At 42.8% G+C, this 17,250-nt stretch overlaps 1 protein-coding gene across 2 annotated transcripts in view; it reads left to right on the top strand.

Moving 5' to 3' along the window:
* Window positions 1-16,040, top strand: part of Lrch1 (leucine rich repeats and calponin homology domain containing 1) — a 183,113-nt gene extending 167,073 nt beyond the window's left edge. For both annotated transcript variants that reach the window (XM_027390137.2, XM_027390136.2), the window contains one exon: window positions 13,677-16,040. In XM_027390137.2, coding sequence (XP_027245938.1) covers window positions 13,677-13,787 — 111 coding nt within the window. In that variant the 3' untranslated portion in view covers window positions 13,788-16,040. The remainder of the gene's footprint in view (window positions 1-13,676) is intronic.
* Window positions 16,041-17,250: the final 1,210 nt, after the last annotated feature.

Genomic DNA, 17,250 nt, shown 5'->3' with positions numbered 1-17,250 from the left:
AGTCTCTTGTTGCACACAGATGATGGGACAGATTCTTATTTTGAAATATCACAAACCAGTCCATTAGAGTATTTGAGAAAATCTCACACTTCCTTCTGAAATCTCAGAAGTCAGGCCTCCATCGTCAGCAGTGGTCTCATCCCCTTCCAAGTCCCCACAGCAGCTCATTAAGCTCTGAGCATTGAGTCACATTTCTAGACAAAGCTTCAAAATCTTCCACCCTCCTCCCACAAAATGGCCCAAGGCATAAAAGCCTCATGGTCGGGTCCATCACAGCAGTATCCCACTGTGGTACCAGTTCCTGTCCTAGTTTGTTTTCTGTTGCAGTGATAAAACACTGTTCTCTTGCTATGAAGAGACGTGTAGACAGACATGGTGCTAGAGAAGCAGTTGAGAGCTACATCATGATCTACAGGCAGAGCTAGAGACAGAGACAGAGACAGAGAGACATGGGGCTTTTTGAAACCTCAAAGCCCACCCCCAGTGACACACTTCATTCAACAAGGCCACACCTCCTAATCCTTCTCAAATAGTGCCACTCCCTTATGACTAAGCATTGAAACACAGGAGCCTGTGGAGGACATTATTATTCAAGCATTCACAAACACTGACCAAAAAACATCTTGGGTCCCGAAGGGAAGCCAGAGCAGAAAATCAAGGCAAGAGCTGAAGCAGAGGCCATAGAAGACTACTACTCCTACTGGCTTATTCAGCCCCCTTACACAGCTCAGGGCTGAATAGGACTTCAGTTTTCCTAGATAGACAGTAACAATTGACCAATAGGATTTCATCAGATTAAAGGGTTCTTCCCAGACAAGGAAGCACAGAAAGCACTTGGCAACAACTCAGCCAACAGAGGTTCATAGCCAGAATATAGAAACAACTCACCAACAGCAAAACACTAACTGAGTAGGAAGCTCCGTGAATAAATAGAAAATAAATGAAGAGGCAATTCTCAGAAAAGGTACAAATGGGACATTCGATATCTGGGGAAAATGTTTATTGTTCTTAGCCATCATGGGATTTTAAAACAAAACTCTCAGTCAGAATAGTATCATTAAGAAAGCAGAAAACTGCCAGGCAGTGGTGGTGCACTCCTTTAATGCCAGCATTCGGAAGGCAGAGGCAGATGGATCTGTGAGTTTGTGGCCAGCCTGGTCTATTGAGTAAGGAACACAGAGAAACTCTGTCTCAAACAAACAAACCAAAACTAACAAAATAACAACAAAAACCAAAAGAGCAAAAAACCAAATGAACAAAAATGCTAGTGAGGGTGCATTTCCATGTTGATAGAAATGTTAGTTACACCAGCAACTGTGGAAGTCAAAAGGGCAGTTCTTAGAAACCAGAAAACTTACATGTGACCCAGCTGCTCCTGGGTGTACACTTAAAGGAACCCAGGCCAGCTTTCCAATGACATATGTGCACACCCATGGAAGCACTGTTTCCAGTAGGCAAGCCTGGAATCAGCCTAGATGGCCATCAACAGAGGAGTGGGCAAGGAAAAGGTGAAGTGAACACAATGCAGTTTTCCTTCAGCAATAGAGTAGAATGAAATAATATCACCCCGCAGGAAAATGGATGGAACTGTGTAACAATAAGTCTTTACTCCAAGCTGCCTGAGCCCTGCTACCTGCCAGTTCCACCCACCACCACGTTAAGGTCCCAAGTAACACACAGAGACTTGTATTAGGTACAAATGCTGCTTGGCCAATGACTAGGATTTCTCATCTGCTAGCTCAGTCTTAGTTATCATAACTCTATATATTTTATAAGACTTATCTTATAGAGGACACCTTCCACTGGTGCCCTATCTTGCCGGCGGATCACATGGCAACTCCAGAGCAGAGACCAGGAGGAAGAGAGAAGGGACGACTTCTTTCTTGCCCTTGCTTATATATGAGTCTCCCTTCTAGGTCACTTCCTACCTGGATCACCACTTTTTTACTACATTTCCCAGAATCCTCCTTGACTCCTAGTCCCACTTATCTTGCTTTCCTATTGGCCAACAGTACTTTATTTATCGACCAATAAGACAAACATATACACAGAAGGACCTCTCCCATCAGAACTGGAGATCATCATTTGATAAATAAGCCGGACTCAGAATGGCAGATACTGCATGCTTTTTCCTGTATGCACAATCTGGACTTAAATATTAATAGCAAAAATGTGAAAGTAGAGGGGTGGGCACTTTGGTTGGACGATGTGGGCTAGCTGGAGGGGTAAACATGACCAAAGTCCATTATATACACATGTATGAAGCACATAAGCTAACATAGAGCAAAGAACATTCATAAGTAATGTAGGCAGAGGTAGCTGGGTCTCTTGAGTTCAAGGCCTGTCTGGCATATGCAGTTGTAGGATATCGAAAACTACAGTGAAACTGCCTCGAATTTTGTTTGTTTGTTTGTTTGTTTATTTTTAAGACAGGCAGAAATACAAATCTGCCTATTTAGTAAGCACTTGGTGTTTAGAGTGTCTGAGTCAATCTTTATTAGCAATTTCAGTCACATCCTTGTGTTTAATCTCAGCTGATTTCTTACACTCTACTGGCTGTGATTTTTTTTTCTTTCCCTGTAATGGGAAATTAAGTCAACATATGCCACAGAAGGGTTCTGAGTAAATTAACTGTCTTGAAAATGTTTTCACTGATTACGAGTAATCTGTAAAAAATGAGGGCGTTCAGTCTCTGCAAATGTAGTGTTTTCTCATTTAATTCTCAGAGATAAAAGACTACTGCAGCCTCAGAATTCCTCTCAATAAGGCCAATTTTGGGAAAGCACAAAGAGTCAGGAGGAAACCCCCGGTTCTCAGGAATTTCCTTCGTGGTTAACCTTGCTCCTATGGCTGGAGCTGTTTGCTGTTGGCTCTGTGATGTGCCACTGAACCAGAGACCAGTTCTTAGGTGGCATGCAGCAGCCTCCCACATTAACTCATGGCAGTTGTCATGGTGATTTGCCTGGCAACCAGGCTTAGTCCTGACTAAGTCCTTAGTCCTTTTCTTAAAGGTCACAATTTAATTTAAATGATCATAGCTTGAGACGCTAGGCCTCATCTGCATTAATTAAGTCTAGCTTCTGTGACCTGCTGAGAGGTCCTTTACTTCCCCAGAAGGGTGCTTCTGCAAGTGTCCGCCTCACCTGAAGATATACCCTGAAAACTGCATGGCAGTCTGACCCCTCTGACTGGTGGTGCTCCCTAGATGTTCTTTCTTGTTTTGTTTTTTGATTTTGTTTTTGTTTTTTGTTTTTTGTTTTTGTTTTTTTTTTTGGTTTTTGGAGACAAGGTTTGTCTGTGGCTTTGGAGGCTGTCCTGGAACTAGCTCTTGTAGTCCAGGCTGGTCTCAAACTCCCAGAGATCCACCTGCCTCTGCCTCCCGAGTGCTGGGACTAAAGGCGTGCGCCACACCACCCCGCTGTTTGTTTTTTACAGAGACTTGTTGTGTATCCCAGGCTGACCCCAAATTCTCAGCCTCTTAGGGGCTGGGATTATAAGTGTGTGTTACCACCCCTGACAGAGTGATTTGCTTCTAACATGGAAATACCCCGGGAAAGTCACATTTCAGTTTGTGTTTAAGCCTCTGTCTCATGTCTGCTTTTCTCAGCTGTTACTGTCAAATATAGTAATAGACTAGAATGTTCTTTCTGCAGTGGAAACTCTCTCCATAGGAAAGAGGTAGTTCCCATCTGTTAGTTCATGGCCAGCCTCTGTCCCCCGGGAAGATCCGGGTTACATGTGGCTGTTGCAGTTCTTGGGAGGACTCTTGATGATATCTTGGTTCTTCTGGATCCACTGAGAAAGCATGTGAAATCGGGCGGATGTAGCATGATTTGTTAATCGTAAAATAACTTCTGTTGGGCCTGGAGAGACGGCTTAGCACTTACCGCTCCTCAGGAGAACGGAGTTCTGCTCCCAGCACCCATGCGGGACAGCTCACAACAGTCTGTCACTTGCACTTTAGGGCACCCAGTGCCTCTTCTAGCTTCTGTGTACGCATGCATGTGTGTGTGGGGGGGGGGCATGTGTGTGTGCATGCACACACGCAATAGTACATTTGTACATGTGTAACATTCAAATAAATCTTTAAAATAGCTTTTGTTAAGAGCATCTCTGCCATCATAAAGGATTTCCATCAGCTCACCTGGTGTCTTACCTGAGGGTATCAGGCTGAACTCTGAGGATACAGGCAAGATGAGCCCTTGGACTTAGAATAGTCTTTCATTTGGGATTGGTGTACTTACTAAGGAAGCTACAAAAAAGACTGACACTCCTAATACATATACATCTAATAGGCATTTTAAATGCTTTGCTGACTTGGAAATTGTATTTGTGAAATGTCACAAATATTGTCAATCTTTGTTAAAGTTGAAAGCAAAACTCAGCTTTCCTTCCTTACTGGTATATAAGTCATACTTATTGCCAATTTTAAGATGTTTCCCGCCATACATAGCTTAAAATCCTGATGTGGTAGCACACACCTTTAATCCCAGCACCCAAGGCAGAGGCGGGTGGATCTCTATGAGTTCAAGACCAGCTTAGTCTACATAGCAAGTTCTAGGCCAACAAAAACTACACAGTGAGACCGGTCTTTAAAAATGACAACAACAGAAACAAAAACCATACCAACCAAACAAAACCCTCCTGGTTCAGAAATTCAGTGAGTAAGAAAACTGCATCCTGACAGTGGTGGGCTAAGAGAGCTATTCAGAAAGTCTGAACACCGAATTGTCACACATATCCTGCATGGAGATAAAGCACAGAGGCTGGGGCACTCTGAGTAATAAATAGTAAAGGGATTTAGATAATAACCTATTGGAAACTACTGCGTATCTCAGAGGCCCCCTTTAGACTCTTCTGTTACGTAATCTGAGTGCCCGGGAGGCCGAGTCAGAAGGGTCTTGGATTTGAGGCTGTCCTGAGCTGCACCATTGAAACCCTGACTCCAACTGCCCACCACCTCCCCCCCCCAAAAAAAAGTTTGAAGATTCAGTTTTAAGATTTGTATTTTTCCTTTAGGAGAGTTTAGCTCTCAGTGTCCTGAAGGAGCAGCTCATACTTTTGTGTCCCTGATGAACACATAATACCACTTGACTTCTGATGCCAGTCTGATCCCAGAACAGTGTATACTGCACAGCATGTGCTGTGGTGTGACTGGGGAGAGGGTTTCTTGTCCCATTTCCATAGGGTACACTGGGGATTCTACTTTTGTCATGGGTTGTCATACTTGAAGTAAGGGTTGAGCCCTGCTGTTTGCTAGTAACCGTAAATGTGTGCTCTTTCCGGTTGTTCTTCCGTGTGTTAATTGTATGCACTGTCTCTTTCTGTTCTAATGGCTGCCCTTGGATTAGGCCGACCTCTGCTCTCCGTATGACATCCTGCAGTTGGATTTTCGTCACATTCGAAAGACTGTTGACACTCTGCTGGCACTCGGGGAGAAACCCCCACAACCAACTTCTGCCCTCCGCTCCAGGGACCTTATAGGCTTCTGTCTTGTCCATGTTCTCTTTATAGTACTGGTCTATATCACTTACCGCTGGAACGCCTTGTCCGCGTAACCCCTGCATGCCCATCCAAACGCTCTGCTCTGGCACCCTGGTCCATCCCAGCTCCTTCCTCCATTGGAGCCTTTGCCTTGCAAACTCCCATCCCCCTCATCTCTTCAGTAAGCTAATGAGTTTTAAAGTTGAACATTTATGAACCAGATTTTCCCAAAAGCACAAACTTTGTAGACTGCAGTTCCCATTGGGTAATTTCTTTCACTTAACTGAAAAGCAACAGCGACAGCAAAGCCTGTCAGTCCATACCTCATGTTCCTTCATGCACATAGTGCAGGCAGCAGTGCTGCTCTGGGCCCTGCTCTCTCACATGAGCCTTTGCTGCTCTGGGTCGTGAATAAGGGGAACCAAGACAGAACAGGCTGGATTTATCATATGGGAGGATGAGACTTGATGCCAGTTCTAATTCAGGGAATTGAGCTGTAGAGAGAGGGGTTGCCTTGCACAGACAAGAAGCCAGCATTTGGGCCCAGTATGATTCATAACAATCACAAATGATGCCGTTGTTGACCAAGTTAAGAAGTCTTACGTGGAGAATGACTGCTTTGCCAGCTGGTTAGTTAAGAGTCCTCCCTGTTTGCTGCAAGGGAGTTGTGAAAGGCATCCAGAAGCATGCCTTCCAAAGCACCTCCACCTGAGCATGCCTTCTCTGCCCTGTGCAGGTGTATTCTGGGAAGTGCCTTCCTGTTAGAGCGCCACCTGGCGGAACTGCTTATGCTGGCTGCTTTTCCTTTTTGTTAGGTCTGTTCTGAGGCACTGAGAAACGTGTATTCTAGAAGGGATTTCTATTTTTGCATAATGTATTGGGTTATTTTACTTTCATGATATGTCACATAACTGCAGATCCAGAATGTGATGGATTTGACTATTCAGCCTCAAATAAATCTATGGGTCTTGGAACATTCTTGGTACCAGGGCCTTCGGTTACTATAGCAGCAGCCAATGATGGGTTGCCCTTATTTTAGATGAATGTTGTTTTCTCCATTTACTTGGACTGTCCATTTGGCCTTTGATTTCCAGAGATGATAACTGGCCAACTGTTTTGTTTTTAAGTCAGTTTTCAAAGGCTTGCATATCAACTCAGCTTTTGGAGCAAAGTGATGAGCTTTTAAGAAAAGAAAAGAAAAGAAAAAAAACCATTAAACTCTTAGGTAGGCCCAGATCTTGCTGAGTCCTGGGATGCCTGTTTACAATGTGAGAAGTCCTGCTGCAAGCTCCAGCCACCATCACCTGCTTCATTTTACAGCCTTCTTGCCAAATGCTGCTTCTTGTGTGGGGGAGGGAGTTAATGTCCTCAAGATGAATGTCTAGTTTGCTGAGTTGCAAGTAGCCCTCAGATGTGGCTGCTAAGAAGATTATTTTTCTGAACCTATTCATGAGTATAGGGAGGAAGAGATTCTGACAAACCTCCATACTTGAAAGGGTATATTTATAAAGGTTCCTTGCTGCTAAATCAGATCTGAATTTTTTAAACGGGAAATAGTCTTTACATGGTAACATGTTCGATTGTCTGAGCCTTTTCCTCCCAGCTTTGTGTTGATTGGTGAATACAGGGTCCGTGGAAGTTGTTGGACATGAGTTGTGTCTAAATAACCACAGATGTACTGAATGCCTTCGGTGCTATCTTGTACTTTTCAACCTGTAACAATAAAATCCCTTTGTACAGTGTCTGGTGAGCACCCTGAGCCATAAGTCTCTTAATAAACACAATTTGGGTGATTAATCCAAGTTTCTTCTTGACCCGCTGATACAGTGGTTCATGGGTACCTGAATGGCTCTTGGCATTCCCACCCAACTCTGCCATGCATGGAGATTTAACTTCAGTGATTACTTCCATTTGTTTGGATTTTTTATTCCAAACAAAGGATCTCGATTCTTTATGGTGGGGGTGGGAGAGAAAACATACTGGTTTGCTGGCCCAAGGAAAACAATATCATGAGATTAGATTTGAACTTCAATATTAAGTTTCCATGTATTTCTCCCAGGGCATCCAGAGGGTCCCTTGGCTATACTTGTCATTTTTCATGTCATTAATTTACACCCTACTGTGCTGCCCTTCTTGGGGTTTGCTGTGTGATAGTTTTCCATTTTGAAGTATGGTCACTCACAGAATGTAATTAATCCATCCCTTCCAGCAAAACTTCTAGTGAGTCATTTTCCTATTATGCTTGAGTCATCAATTTCTTTTTGGAATGCTAAGCCTCTCTGTAATGCTTCTCCAAGGTCCCAGATACCAACTCATGTGCTTATGTGACACCTGCCATTGCAGCTCAGCTAGGACCCTGACTGGTCTGCCTAGAGGTTGAGAGTTGGTCAGGGGTCCAGTTGTGTGATTTGTCCAACATACTAAATCCCTATCTTCTCACAGCAAAGAATGTATAAATATTTCCTCCTAGTCCTTGGTAAAGAGAAATAACTATTTACATTTTCATTTTTGCAGCAGCCATTTGTAACACATCTCTTTCTTCCGTTCCTGCTATTGGTTGAAAATGTTCCACTTAGTGTCAGGATTTTCAAATTTTGTGACAGTCCATTTCTAGTGGTCCCTTCTGGGCTTTGGGTCCATGTTACTTCACTGTTCTTAACACCTCAGAAAAAGGAGCCAGAAAAAAAAAAAGTTGCCTTGTTAAATTCCAAAGCAGGGAGAGCTGAGGAGGGTTTTTATCAGGGAGAGTGGTTAAGTAAATACACTTGATATCACAATACATTTGTTTGAAAAAAAAAAAAAAAGCTTAGCACATGGATTGTCTCCAAAATTCTTACCAGTCCCGGTCAGAGTTAGAATTTCAGGAGCCTGAGAGTGGCTAAGTGGTAAAAATGTTTGGGTGCTGAGAAGTGCACCAAGGGTCTTTCATATGCTAAGTGCATTTTCTACCTCTAAACTATGTCCCATGTCCTGAAAAATATTTTAATATAACTTTCTTTCAGAGCATTTAAAGGCTAGGTTTGAGAGTTCAAAATTACCTTTCAATAGATAGCCCTTTAGGTAGGTGGCCTGTGTGCATTTTACTTTCCTTCCAGGTCTTGACTTTCCCTGAAGTGTTGTTCATTCTTGGTTCGTGCAATTATTCCTTGTATATTGGATGTGCACTGTGCACTGGCCCCTATCAGAGGATCTGCAGATAAAACAGTGCCCAAGATCCATGCCCCTGTCCTCAGAAAGTTTGTAGTCCATACCAGATTTCAGCATTTGGGGGGAAGGACCATATTTTATGATTTTTTTTTTTAGGCAGGTGGTCTCTGTTGCAGCTACCCAGCTTGTTAGCATGAATAGGCATACAGAACACATGAGCCAATGTGCAGTTCTGTGTGCCAATAAAACTTTATTCACAAAAATAGATCAGGAATTGGATTAACTTGCAAGTCAAATATTTCTTAAAGAACAAAGAGGGGCTCAGTGAGAAGGACCTGGGATGGGGTCAATTACAGGATTCTGTGAAACACATGGAAACATGGCCTGACACTAATGAGGGGGGCGTCATGCAGATCCCCTGAAACAGTAAAGACTATACTAAGATTAGAAAGATGTGTAAGCTGGGTGTGAGTGGGAAGGCATTGGGAGGACGGATGTGTGTGTATAACAGGGTGAGAAGGGGCCGGAGAATAGAAGTAGCAGGAGATTAACCTCGGGGGCAGAACTCATCCTTCGTATTCTCATGCATCAAAATAACACATACTTTAAGCTTTACACAGTTGAGTCTCAGAATGTTTCATGTAAAGAGACAGGCTGAACCAAGGGAAATAAGCTAGTGTGAAGGACTTCATTTTAGACTAGTGGCTGACCTAGAGGTAGGGATGGCTATCTATAATCATCATAAGAACATTGCAGGGAGAGGAGAGCCAGCGGGGACAGCCACCCAGGCTTACTCCCCACAGTTAGCATCGTTTCTCAATGGCTCGGCTGCTTTTTCTAACCCTATGTGCTGTGGCTCAGAAGAGTGTGGAAGAGAGAGAGCCTAATCCAGTGGTTCTCCACCTGTAGGTCTCGACCCCTTTGGCAAACTTCTGTCTCCAAATTCATTTACATTACAAGTCATAATAGCAAAATTACAGTTGTGAAAGAGCAATGGAAATAGGTTGAGAACCACTGACCCCATCCATTCCACCACTGGAATGCAGTAAGGCGAAGCTCCTGCTCTGGAAAGCCTCAGAGTGTTACTGTTAAGCAGCATCTTTGGTGATTTCACCGTGTTTAAAATAATAACAGCATGAGGTGCCCATGGATAGACTAGGTGTCCCCTATCACATTTTCAACAAGTCCTCAAATATCCTGTGTCAGGACAGTTTTAGTTCATGTAAAGTCAGTAACCACCCACAGTCCTTTCTGCTTTAAGTCCACTTTCTACAGGGGTCTCCGGAGATGGCACCTGACCTGCCTGGCTCTTTGAAGCCCTTGCTCTTCTGCACAGTCCCCGGTCCCAATGTAAATCCCCAGCAACTTCAGTCCCATCCACTTCTGAGCCCACCTTGGGGAGATGCAGGGACATGACTGTCATGATAGAAATTGGCATCTGTCCACGGTTGAGTGACCCTGCTTCCCATTTCTGTGGCATCTCTATGTTCATCTTTTCAAACAGCACCTCAAGAAGATCCTGTGTCCATTCCAGTCCTGTGATGGAATTCCCAGGACTGCTGTATCTTTGCATGGTTTCTGGCCTTCTAGGCTTGTTTTCTTAGATGACTCAAGTTATCAACATTATTGGAGGCCACCTCTGGGTGGGCCTGAATGGAAAGAAAAAGGAAGAGTATGAGGGGTATGTTTCTATTTGTGTTTACAGATGGTCCCTGACTTAATGATATTCAATTAAGATTTTTCCATTTCTTTTTTCACTTTCAGTTCAGAACTCAATAAACTATGTGAGTTATTATTCACTATATAGAGTAATTCTCTCTCTCTATATATATATATATGTATATATATGTATTTATGTATGCATTATACACACACACACACACACACACACACACACACACACACATATATATATATATATATATATATATATATTCTGTATAGGTATGGAATAAGATTTGTGTTAGATGGCTTTGCCAACTGTAAGCTAATGTAAGTGTTCTGAGCATGTGTGTGGTAGATGCTGGGCCAAGCCATGATGTAGATAGGTTAGGTTGAGAATCAAATGTCTTGCTACTTGCCATTAGGCAAAGCTATTATGAAATTTTACTTACTGATTGAGAGAGTTTCATATGGCTTCTGATCCTCCTGACTCCTTCTCCTGGTTCTGGATTGCAAACATGCTCTACCACCTCTCTATTCACCTAGTGATATCTCAGTATTTTGGTTGAGCTTGTATCATACAACACTCTTTGTAATTTGATGCAAATATACATTTTTATGGGCTTTTTTCTTATTTATCTTTTCATTAAGTAGGTTTTTTTTTTTCACTTTTCAAATGGAAACTTCACATTTTTAGGTTTACAATGTTTTGCTCTTTTCATTGCACTTTGTAAATATGTCCTTATAGGCCTGGAGTCTTACCCTGAATGGGTAAGACTGCTCTTGTGGACATGGGCCCGTAACTCTAATTCCAGGAAATCCAACTAGGTCTGTGTGCATGTGCATACATGTGGTACATATAAGTCCATGCAGAGACACACATTAAAAATAAATAAATAAATAAGCATTTATTTCCTTTTACTGGATGGCACTTCGAGTTTTTTAAACATTTAACTCTAGTAATTTTTAATTGCTTTTAGCATATGGTATGAAATGTTGACCCCCCCACACACTCTTTTTTTTCCAAAATAATGCCAGACACCAGAAGCTTAGCTGTATTAAGTGTTTATAATTTCCTACTGGGTCAGAAGTGAACTTGCGTCTGGGAGTGAAGAAGAAGAATGAGAAGGACACACGCCTGCCCCTTTAACCAGCTGTGGCAGAGGAGCCACAGAGCCCACTGATTTCTTGGCCTGTAAGACGGTCTCAGAAAAGGATGGGTGCTGCCATCTACTCACAAATGTCCACTCATCATGCCCCCTGAGTCACCAGTCCTCCCAACCTGGGTTGTGACTCACTCTGAATGGCCACCATCCTTTCTTACCTTGACATTTGGCTGTTAGATTGACTGGCAGTGGAAGCTCACATGCTCGCCTAACACATTACAGAGATGATCATTCTGTTTAACTCTCCACGGGTCCATGAAGGCACAGAGAAGTGTTCTCATGTTGCCCCATGTGGCTGTTTCCTAAGGCCCACCCTCAGCCCAAGCCTCTCGCACTTAGGCAAGGCCTATGAACTATAGAGAAGACGAGACAGAGTGCAGGACACTCCGGCCTTTCCAGAATGTGGGAGTAGCTTCTGGAGTCACCAGGGCATACCTTTGAAGATCTTATACTCACAGGGCCTTTGCTTGTGTCTATGGTGATGTGTAGGGAATGTGTGGTCAGACATTGGCAGGAAGGTTGGACTCTTCATTGTTACATGGAAGTCTTGTTCCCAGGACTCGGCTTGATGCTAATAAACTGCACCCAAATGCAGATCCCATTTAAATTCTGCTCAGCAGTAGTGCTGCTCAGCCTTCCAAAAGAAACTCCTTCATTAGTGACAGCATGCAGGCACCTGGAGGACGTTATTAAGTTAAACAAACCAGATACAAAAAAACACGTATCACATGATCTCACTTAGAGGGTCACTGAAAGGATGGAGGGGAGGAATGAAAAAGAAAGACAGTAAGAGAAAGAAAACCAATTCCATAGAAATCACAAGCAGTTGGAGAACAGATGTTCTAGAGACTTTGGGAAAGGATACAAAAATTCAGCTATATAGGAAAAAAAGTGAAAGAGACAAAAAGACGGACCCTTGGGCTGTGGACAATCTGCCATCATCAGATGCTAGAGTTGTGGGGTCTTTCTTACCAAAGGGGGTAAAGTAGAAGGAGAATCCCCTGTGTGGTAACAGAACAAGGCAAGTGACAAAGGTGACGATGTCTTTTTGTATTATTTTATAAGCAACTTTATAGCATACGAAAGGTGGTGCACACAAGGAGGGCTCTCGGTTATTTTCCTTGCGTATTCCACATCAGGCATTTCTGCAAGTGAAAGTAGACCATGAGAAAGGAGTACATTCTGTGTGTCGTTGCAGGTTTCAAGGAAAGAACTTTAAATGAGAGGCCACTGCTGTGTTAGAGGCCTTATGTAGAGACCGGAGAGACCCAAATTCTGTTTCTGTCCCTGCATCAGGCCTGTAACTCCAGCTCCTCTTCTGGCCTCCGCTGCGTTTATGTGCACATACTCCCACATAGACACACTGGCATGTACAAGATTAAAAGTTAAAAAACAAAACACTGGGGGAGCTAGAGAGATAGCTTAGTCACTAAGAGCACTTACTGCTCTTGTAGAGGACCTGAATTTGGGTTCCAGCACCCACAGGGTGGCTCACAACTGTAACTCCAGTTCTGGAGAATTCACTGCCTCCTCTGACCTGCAGGCACTAGGCATGCACATGATGGGTGCGTATACATGCAGCCAAAAAAAGTCATGTGCGTAAAATAGAAATTGTCATTCATAAAAAAGACCTTTAAAAATAGATTTCTTACGCATAGACTGTAAACCACAAAAAAAAGTCTAAACCACAAAAAAAAGTCACCTAGCATGTACACACTCTAGAAATCACAGCACATAAAATGAACTAAATCAAGGCTGGTGGTCACTATAACCATCTGTAGTCTGTGTAAATGAGTAGTTGAGTTCTTTTAAAATATGAGGAGTTATGTGCAATTTCTCTTGCTAAGCCTGGAAGCTATGATATTCTTGGTGTGTGTGTGTGTGTGTGTGTGTGTGTGTGTGTGTGTGTGTGTGTGTGTGTGTGTGTTTTCTCCATGCCACTCAGTTATCTAGTGAAAAGTTTCCTATGTGTTTAAATCTAATATGGAGTTGGGTGAAATGGAGAACCTTTCTGGAACAACCTTCATGTATGAGAAATCATTTCCCCCTGCAAACCCAGAAAAGGCTTCAGCAATGGCTTGGCACCAGGGGAAGAAGCACACGCTAAAGGAAGCAAGCGGCCCAGCCGTGCACAACCCAGCTCCCATCCATGACGTAGCTATGGTTTACTGTCCTAGACCTGTCCTCTGAATGCTGATGTTTTGTTCTTCCTTTTAGGAAAAGCTCTGTCTGCCTCATCACATCCTTGAAGAGAAAGGCCTGGTCAAAGTGGGCACGACTGTTCAAGCGCTATTGGACGTCACCGTCACAAAAGCTCTGTTCACATGAGACCAAGCCCTCTCTGCTTGGTGGGCTCAGACTCTACCCAGAGCAGGGACCCTGGACTCTGCTCCTGGCACCTGTACCTGCTCCCCAACTCACGGCCTGCCAATTCCATGACAAGCTTCGTTGACAAGGTTTCAACCTAAGGGAGGATTCAGGACCTTTTAGAGCTGGCCTCCAGGGTTCAAGTTGGACAGGTATTGTCTGACAGCCAGTGAGGGAGCTGGCAGAGAACTGAGTAGCACACCATTGCCTTTTCAACCGCCTTCATCCCTTCCACACTCACCAACTGCCATTACCAAATGCCAAGCACAAACCGTTTCACAGTGAGTCACGTCTGTTTTATCAAAACCAAACTCCTTGCAGAATCAGTGGGGGGGAGGGGGATGCAATCAGGTTTTCTTTTGCCACCAAATTTTTTCAAGATGTTTCTTGAGACCATTGCCTTTTTTGAGAAACTATTTTCAACATACAAAATATTTATATAAATATTATTTATTAGCGAGTCGTTATTCATCCTTTGGATGCAAATTGTAAATTAGGAAACTATTTTATTACTGCTTTTTTGTGGTTAAACAATTTATTTTAATATTATAAATACTGAGTTATTTTCAAGCCTCTTGGGCATGTAGGAGTTCCAGGTCTCAGTGTTCCTACTTCCTGGTGTATATGATTCAGAAAAGAAAAAAATTAAGCAAGAAACACGTGCTTCTGTGACAGAGAGCTGTTTTGATTTGCAGGACATTGTTCTTATTTATACTTCTGCATTCCATCCAGTTCCCTACATTCCAGCAGCCCTCTTGTCCCTGTTACAGTGAACTGACTGAAATCAAGAGCGCACCCCAGAGTTATTTGTAAATAGCTATGTGGAAAAAAATATTAAACTTGAAGATGAAATGTGAACAGGTTTTTTTTTTTTTGATTCTTGTTTCTTTTGCTATGCACAAAGTAGACACATTTTAACACAAGAGAAGTGGGAAGTATTGAGCATATGTCTTGAAGTATAATTTTGCACTGTATTTTGGGTAACTAAGTAGCATCTAGCACCAAAGGTAAATGTTGAGGAAATGAGTGAGAAAATGGGGGTGATGGACAGTGACTGTCTAACTAAAAGGGTCATGAGAGCTTGAGTCCGGAAACCAGCGCTTCTTAGAAACTGCCGGCATTCAAAGAGGGAGAGCTTCTGAAATGTAGCTGTCCTCGTTTTTTATTGTAATTGAGCTGGTGCTTTTTAAAGAGTCCAGACTTGGAAGCTTCGTGGTGTCTGGTATGAAACTTGGGAAGTGAGTGGGTCATGGGGCCTCTGGTGGGCAGCTACATGCACAGCTAAAGCAGTCTGAGTAAAGGAAAGTAGGTAGAGTGTGTGAGCAGCCAGTGGGGAACAGGGACAAGCACATTAGGACTATAGAGCAGACAGCCCAGGAGAGGAGCCCGTCCCATCCTGTTAGTGGGAGAGAGCTTCGCAGAAGGCTTCATACGCTGAGCAGTCACACCCATGCACACTCACGCTGTAGGTATGGATGGATACCCCAGTCATTCATCTGTCAAAAGCCTGCGAATGCCAACTGCACTTTCACCTCTGTACAAAGCCATTAGCAGTTGTCTAGAGCAACAGTAGCCACAATGGGGGACCATCAGGAGGGACGAGTGCATTCAACAGAGACTGACCCTCCACCAGGGCATGGTAGAGGGGCTCTGAACATGGGGATTCAGACCGGCAGCTAGTAAATTACTTCCTATCAAATGTACTGTGCACTTTAACATAAATATATTTTAATACTTTTCTGTACTGCACAAATACCTGTTTTGTCAAATGGCATAACAATGTAAAGATGAGAGGGTTTTAACGGTGTGTGTTTAGCTGGAGCGGCATTCAGACCGTAGCGACACAAGGATTTGGAATGCTGCGCCTTTGTGGCATTGCAGTGCAGGGTCCTGAAATATATTTTTACATGTATCTTTGATGACATGAAGCTCAATAACCATTACTTTGGGATATTTTTTCCAAAATTAAAGTATTTCTTTTGATATTTTCACTATTTTCTTGAAATTGGCTGTATCATACAAATGGCTTCAATATTTTGTAAAATGTTTTTTTTTTAATGAGATTCTTGTATGGATAAGATGTCTTCAAGATCCTTGTACACTGTTTATATGTGCAATGAAATGTGCATGGCTGGCTGACAGTATAAGTAGAGTGTATATAGTGCAAACCTTTTTATTATTTAACAGCCATTAAAATTTTGAACTTGTACCAACCACCTTTGGATTGACTTATCAGTCTGATGCTAATGTTGATTACACACACACACAAACACAAATAGGGTATCATTGCTGAAATAGGTCATAGCAATCATATATTGTAAATGTACATGAATCTAACTTTGTATGTAACATGTATGTTATTTCTCTTGTAACTTCTATTTTATAGTTACAGTTAGAATCTTACTAAATTGATGTATAAATTAAATTTTATAATATATATATATATATATATATATATATATATATAATAAGGTTCAGTGTTTGAGCTGCCAGGGTTAGGATAAAAGGACATATGGGAAGGAGAATGCACACATACTCTCTCTCCAGGGTTATGTTTTTCTCCCTAAGCTAAAACTTGCTTGTTATAGAAAAACCAAAAGCAACTAATTATGACAAGGTGGGGATGGGATGGGGGTGAGGATGGGCCTTCTCTCAGATCAAGGCATCTGGAAGATGCCTTAGTTTTATGACCTGAATTGTAAAAGTCACAGGATTGGCACCTCTCGCCTCAGCTGTCTTGATGGATCATATCTTTACTGGGTTTGGGCCAGTGTCTTCCCTACACACCCACCCTTCCATTAGTTAGAGATCAACTGCTGTGAGAAACAGGTGAAGGCTGTGGATACAGATCTGTGAGAAACAGCCGAAGGCTGTTAATATAGCTCTGCTGGCAGAGTGTTTGCCTAGAACAAAAGAAGCCCTGGTTTCAGTCTCCTACACTACATAAGAAACTGGATGTGATGGTGCACACCTGTAATCCCTGAACTCCAGAGGTGGATGAAGGAGGATCAGAAGTGCTCACATACCGATTTTTTTTGAGGCCAGCCTGAACTAAATGAGCTCTCATCTCAAAAGAAAAAAAAAAAATAAATGTAAGTAGAAGTAGTAACTCCAAGTACAACACACAGACCCAGGTCCCTGAAAAGGGCCCTGGGACCTCTGTTCAAGGTCCTCATCTACCCAGTCTAACCACAAGTACACATGGCCATGATGTGATTTGAGATGCTGCATCTTTGCTCCCACCCCATCCAATTGGGGTTGTCTTGTGCATTACAGAAGCCTGGTGCTTTGAGCAACTGGGAAGTCCATAAAGACAAGGGAAGAAAGCTAGCAGGGCAGGAGCCCCAAAGAGGCTGCATGGAAACCGGGCATGAGGGTCATCCATCAATTGAATGTGACATTGGGCACAGTTGGCACTGCCTTA

Source organism: Cricetulus griseus (genome assembly GCF_003668045.3).
Source record: "Cricetulus griseus strain 17A/GY chromosome 1 unlocalized genomic scaffold, alternate assembly CriGri-PICRH-1.0 chr1_1, whole genome shotgun sequence".
In the NCBI taxonomy this organism is placed as follows: Eukaryota; Metazoa; Chordata; class Mammalia; order Rodentia; family Cricetidae; genus Cricetulus; species Cricetulus griseus.
The sequence above is the reverse complement of the archived record's forward strand: the minus strand, read 5'-3'. Positions and strand labels throughout refer to the sequence as shown.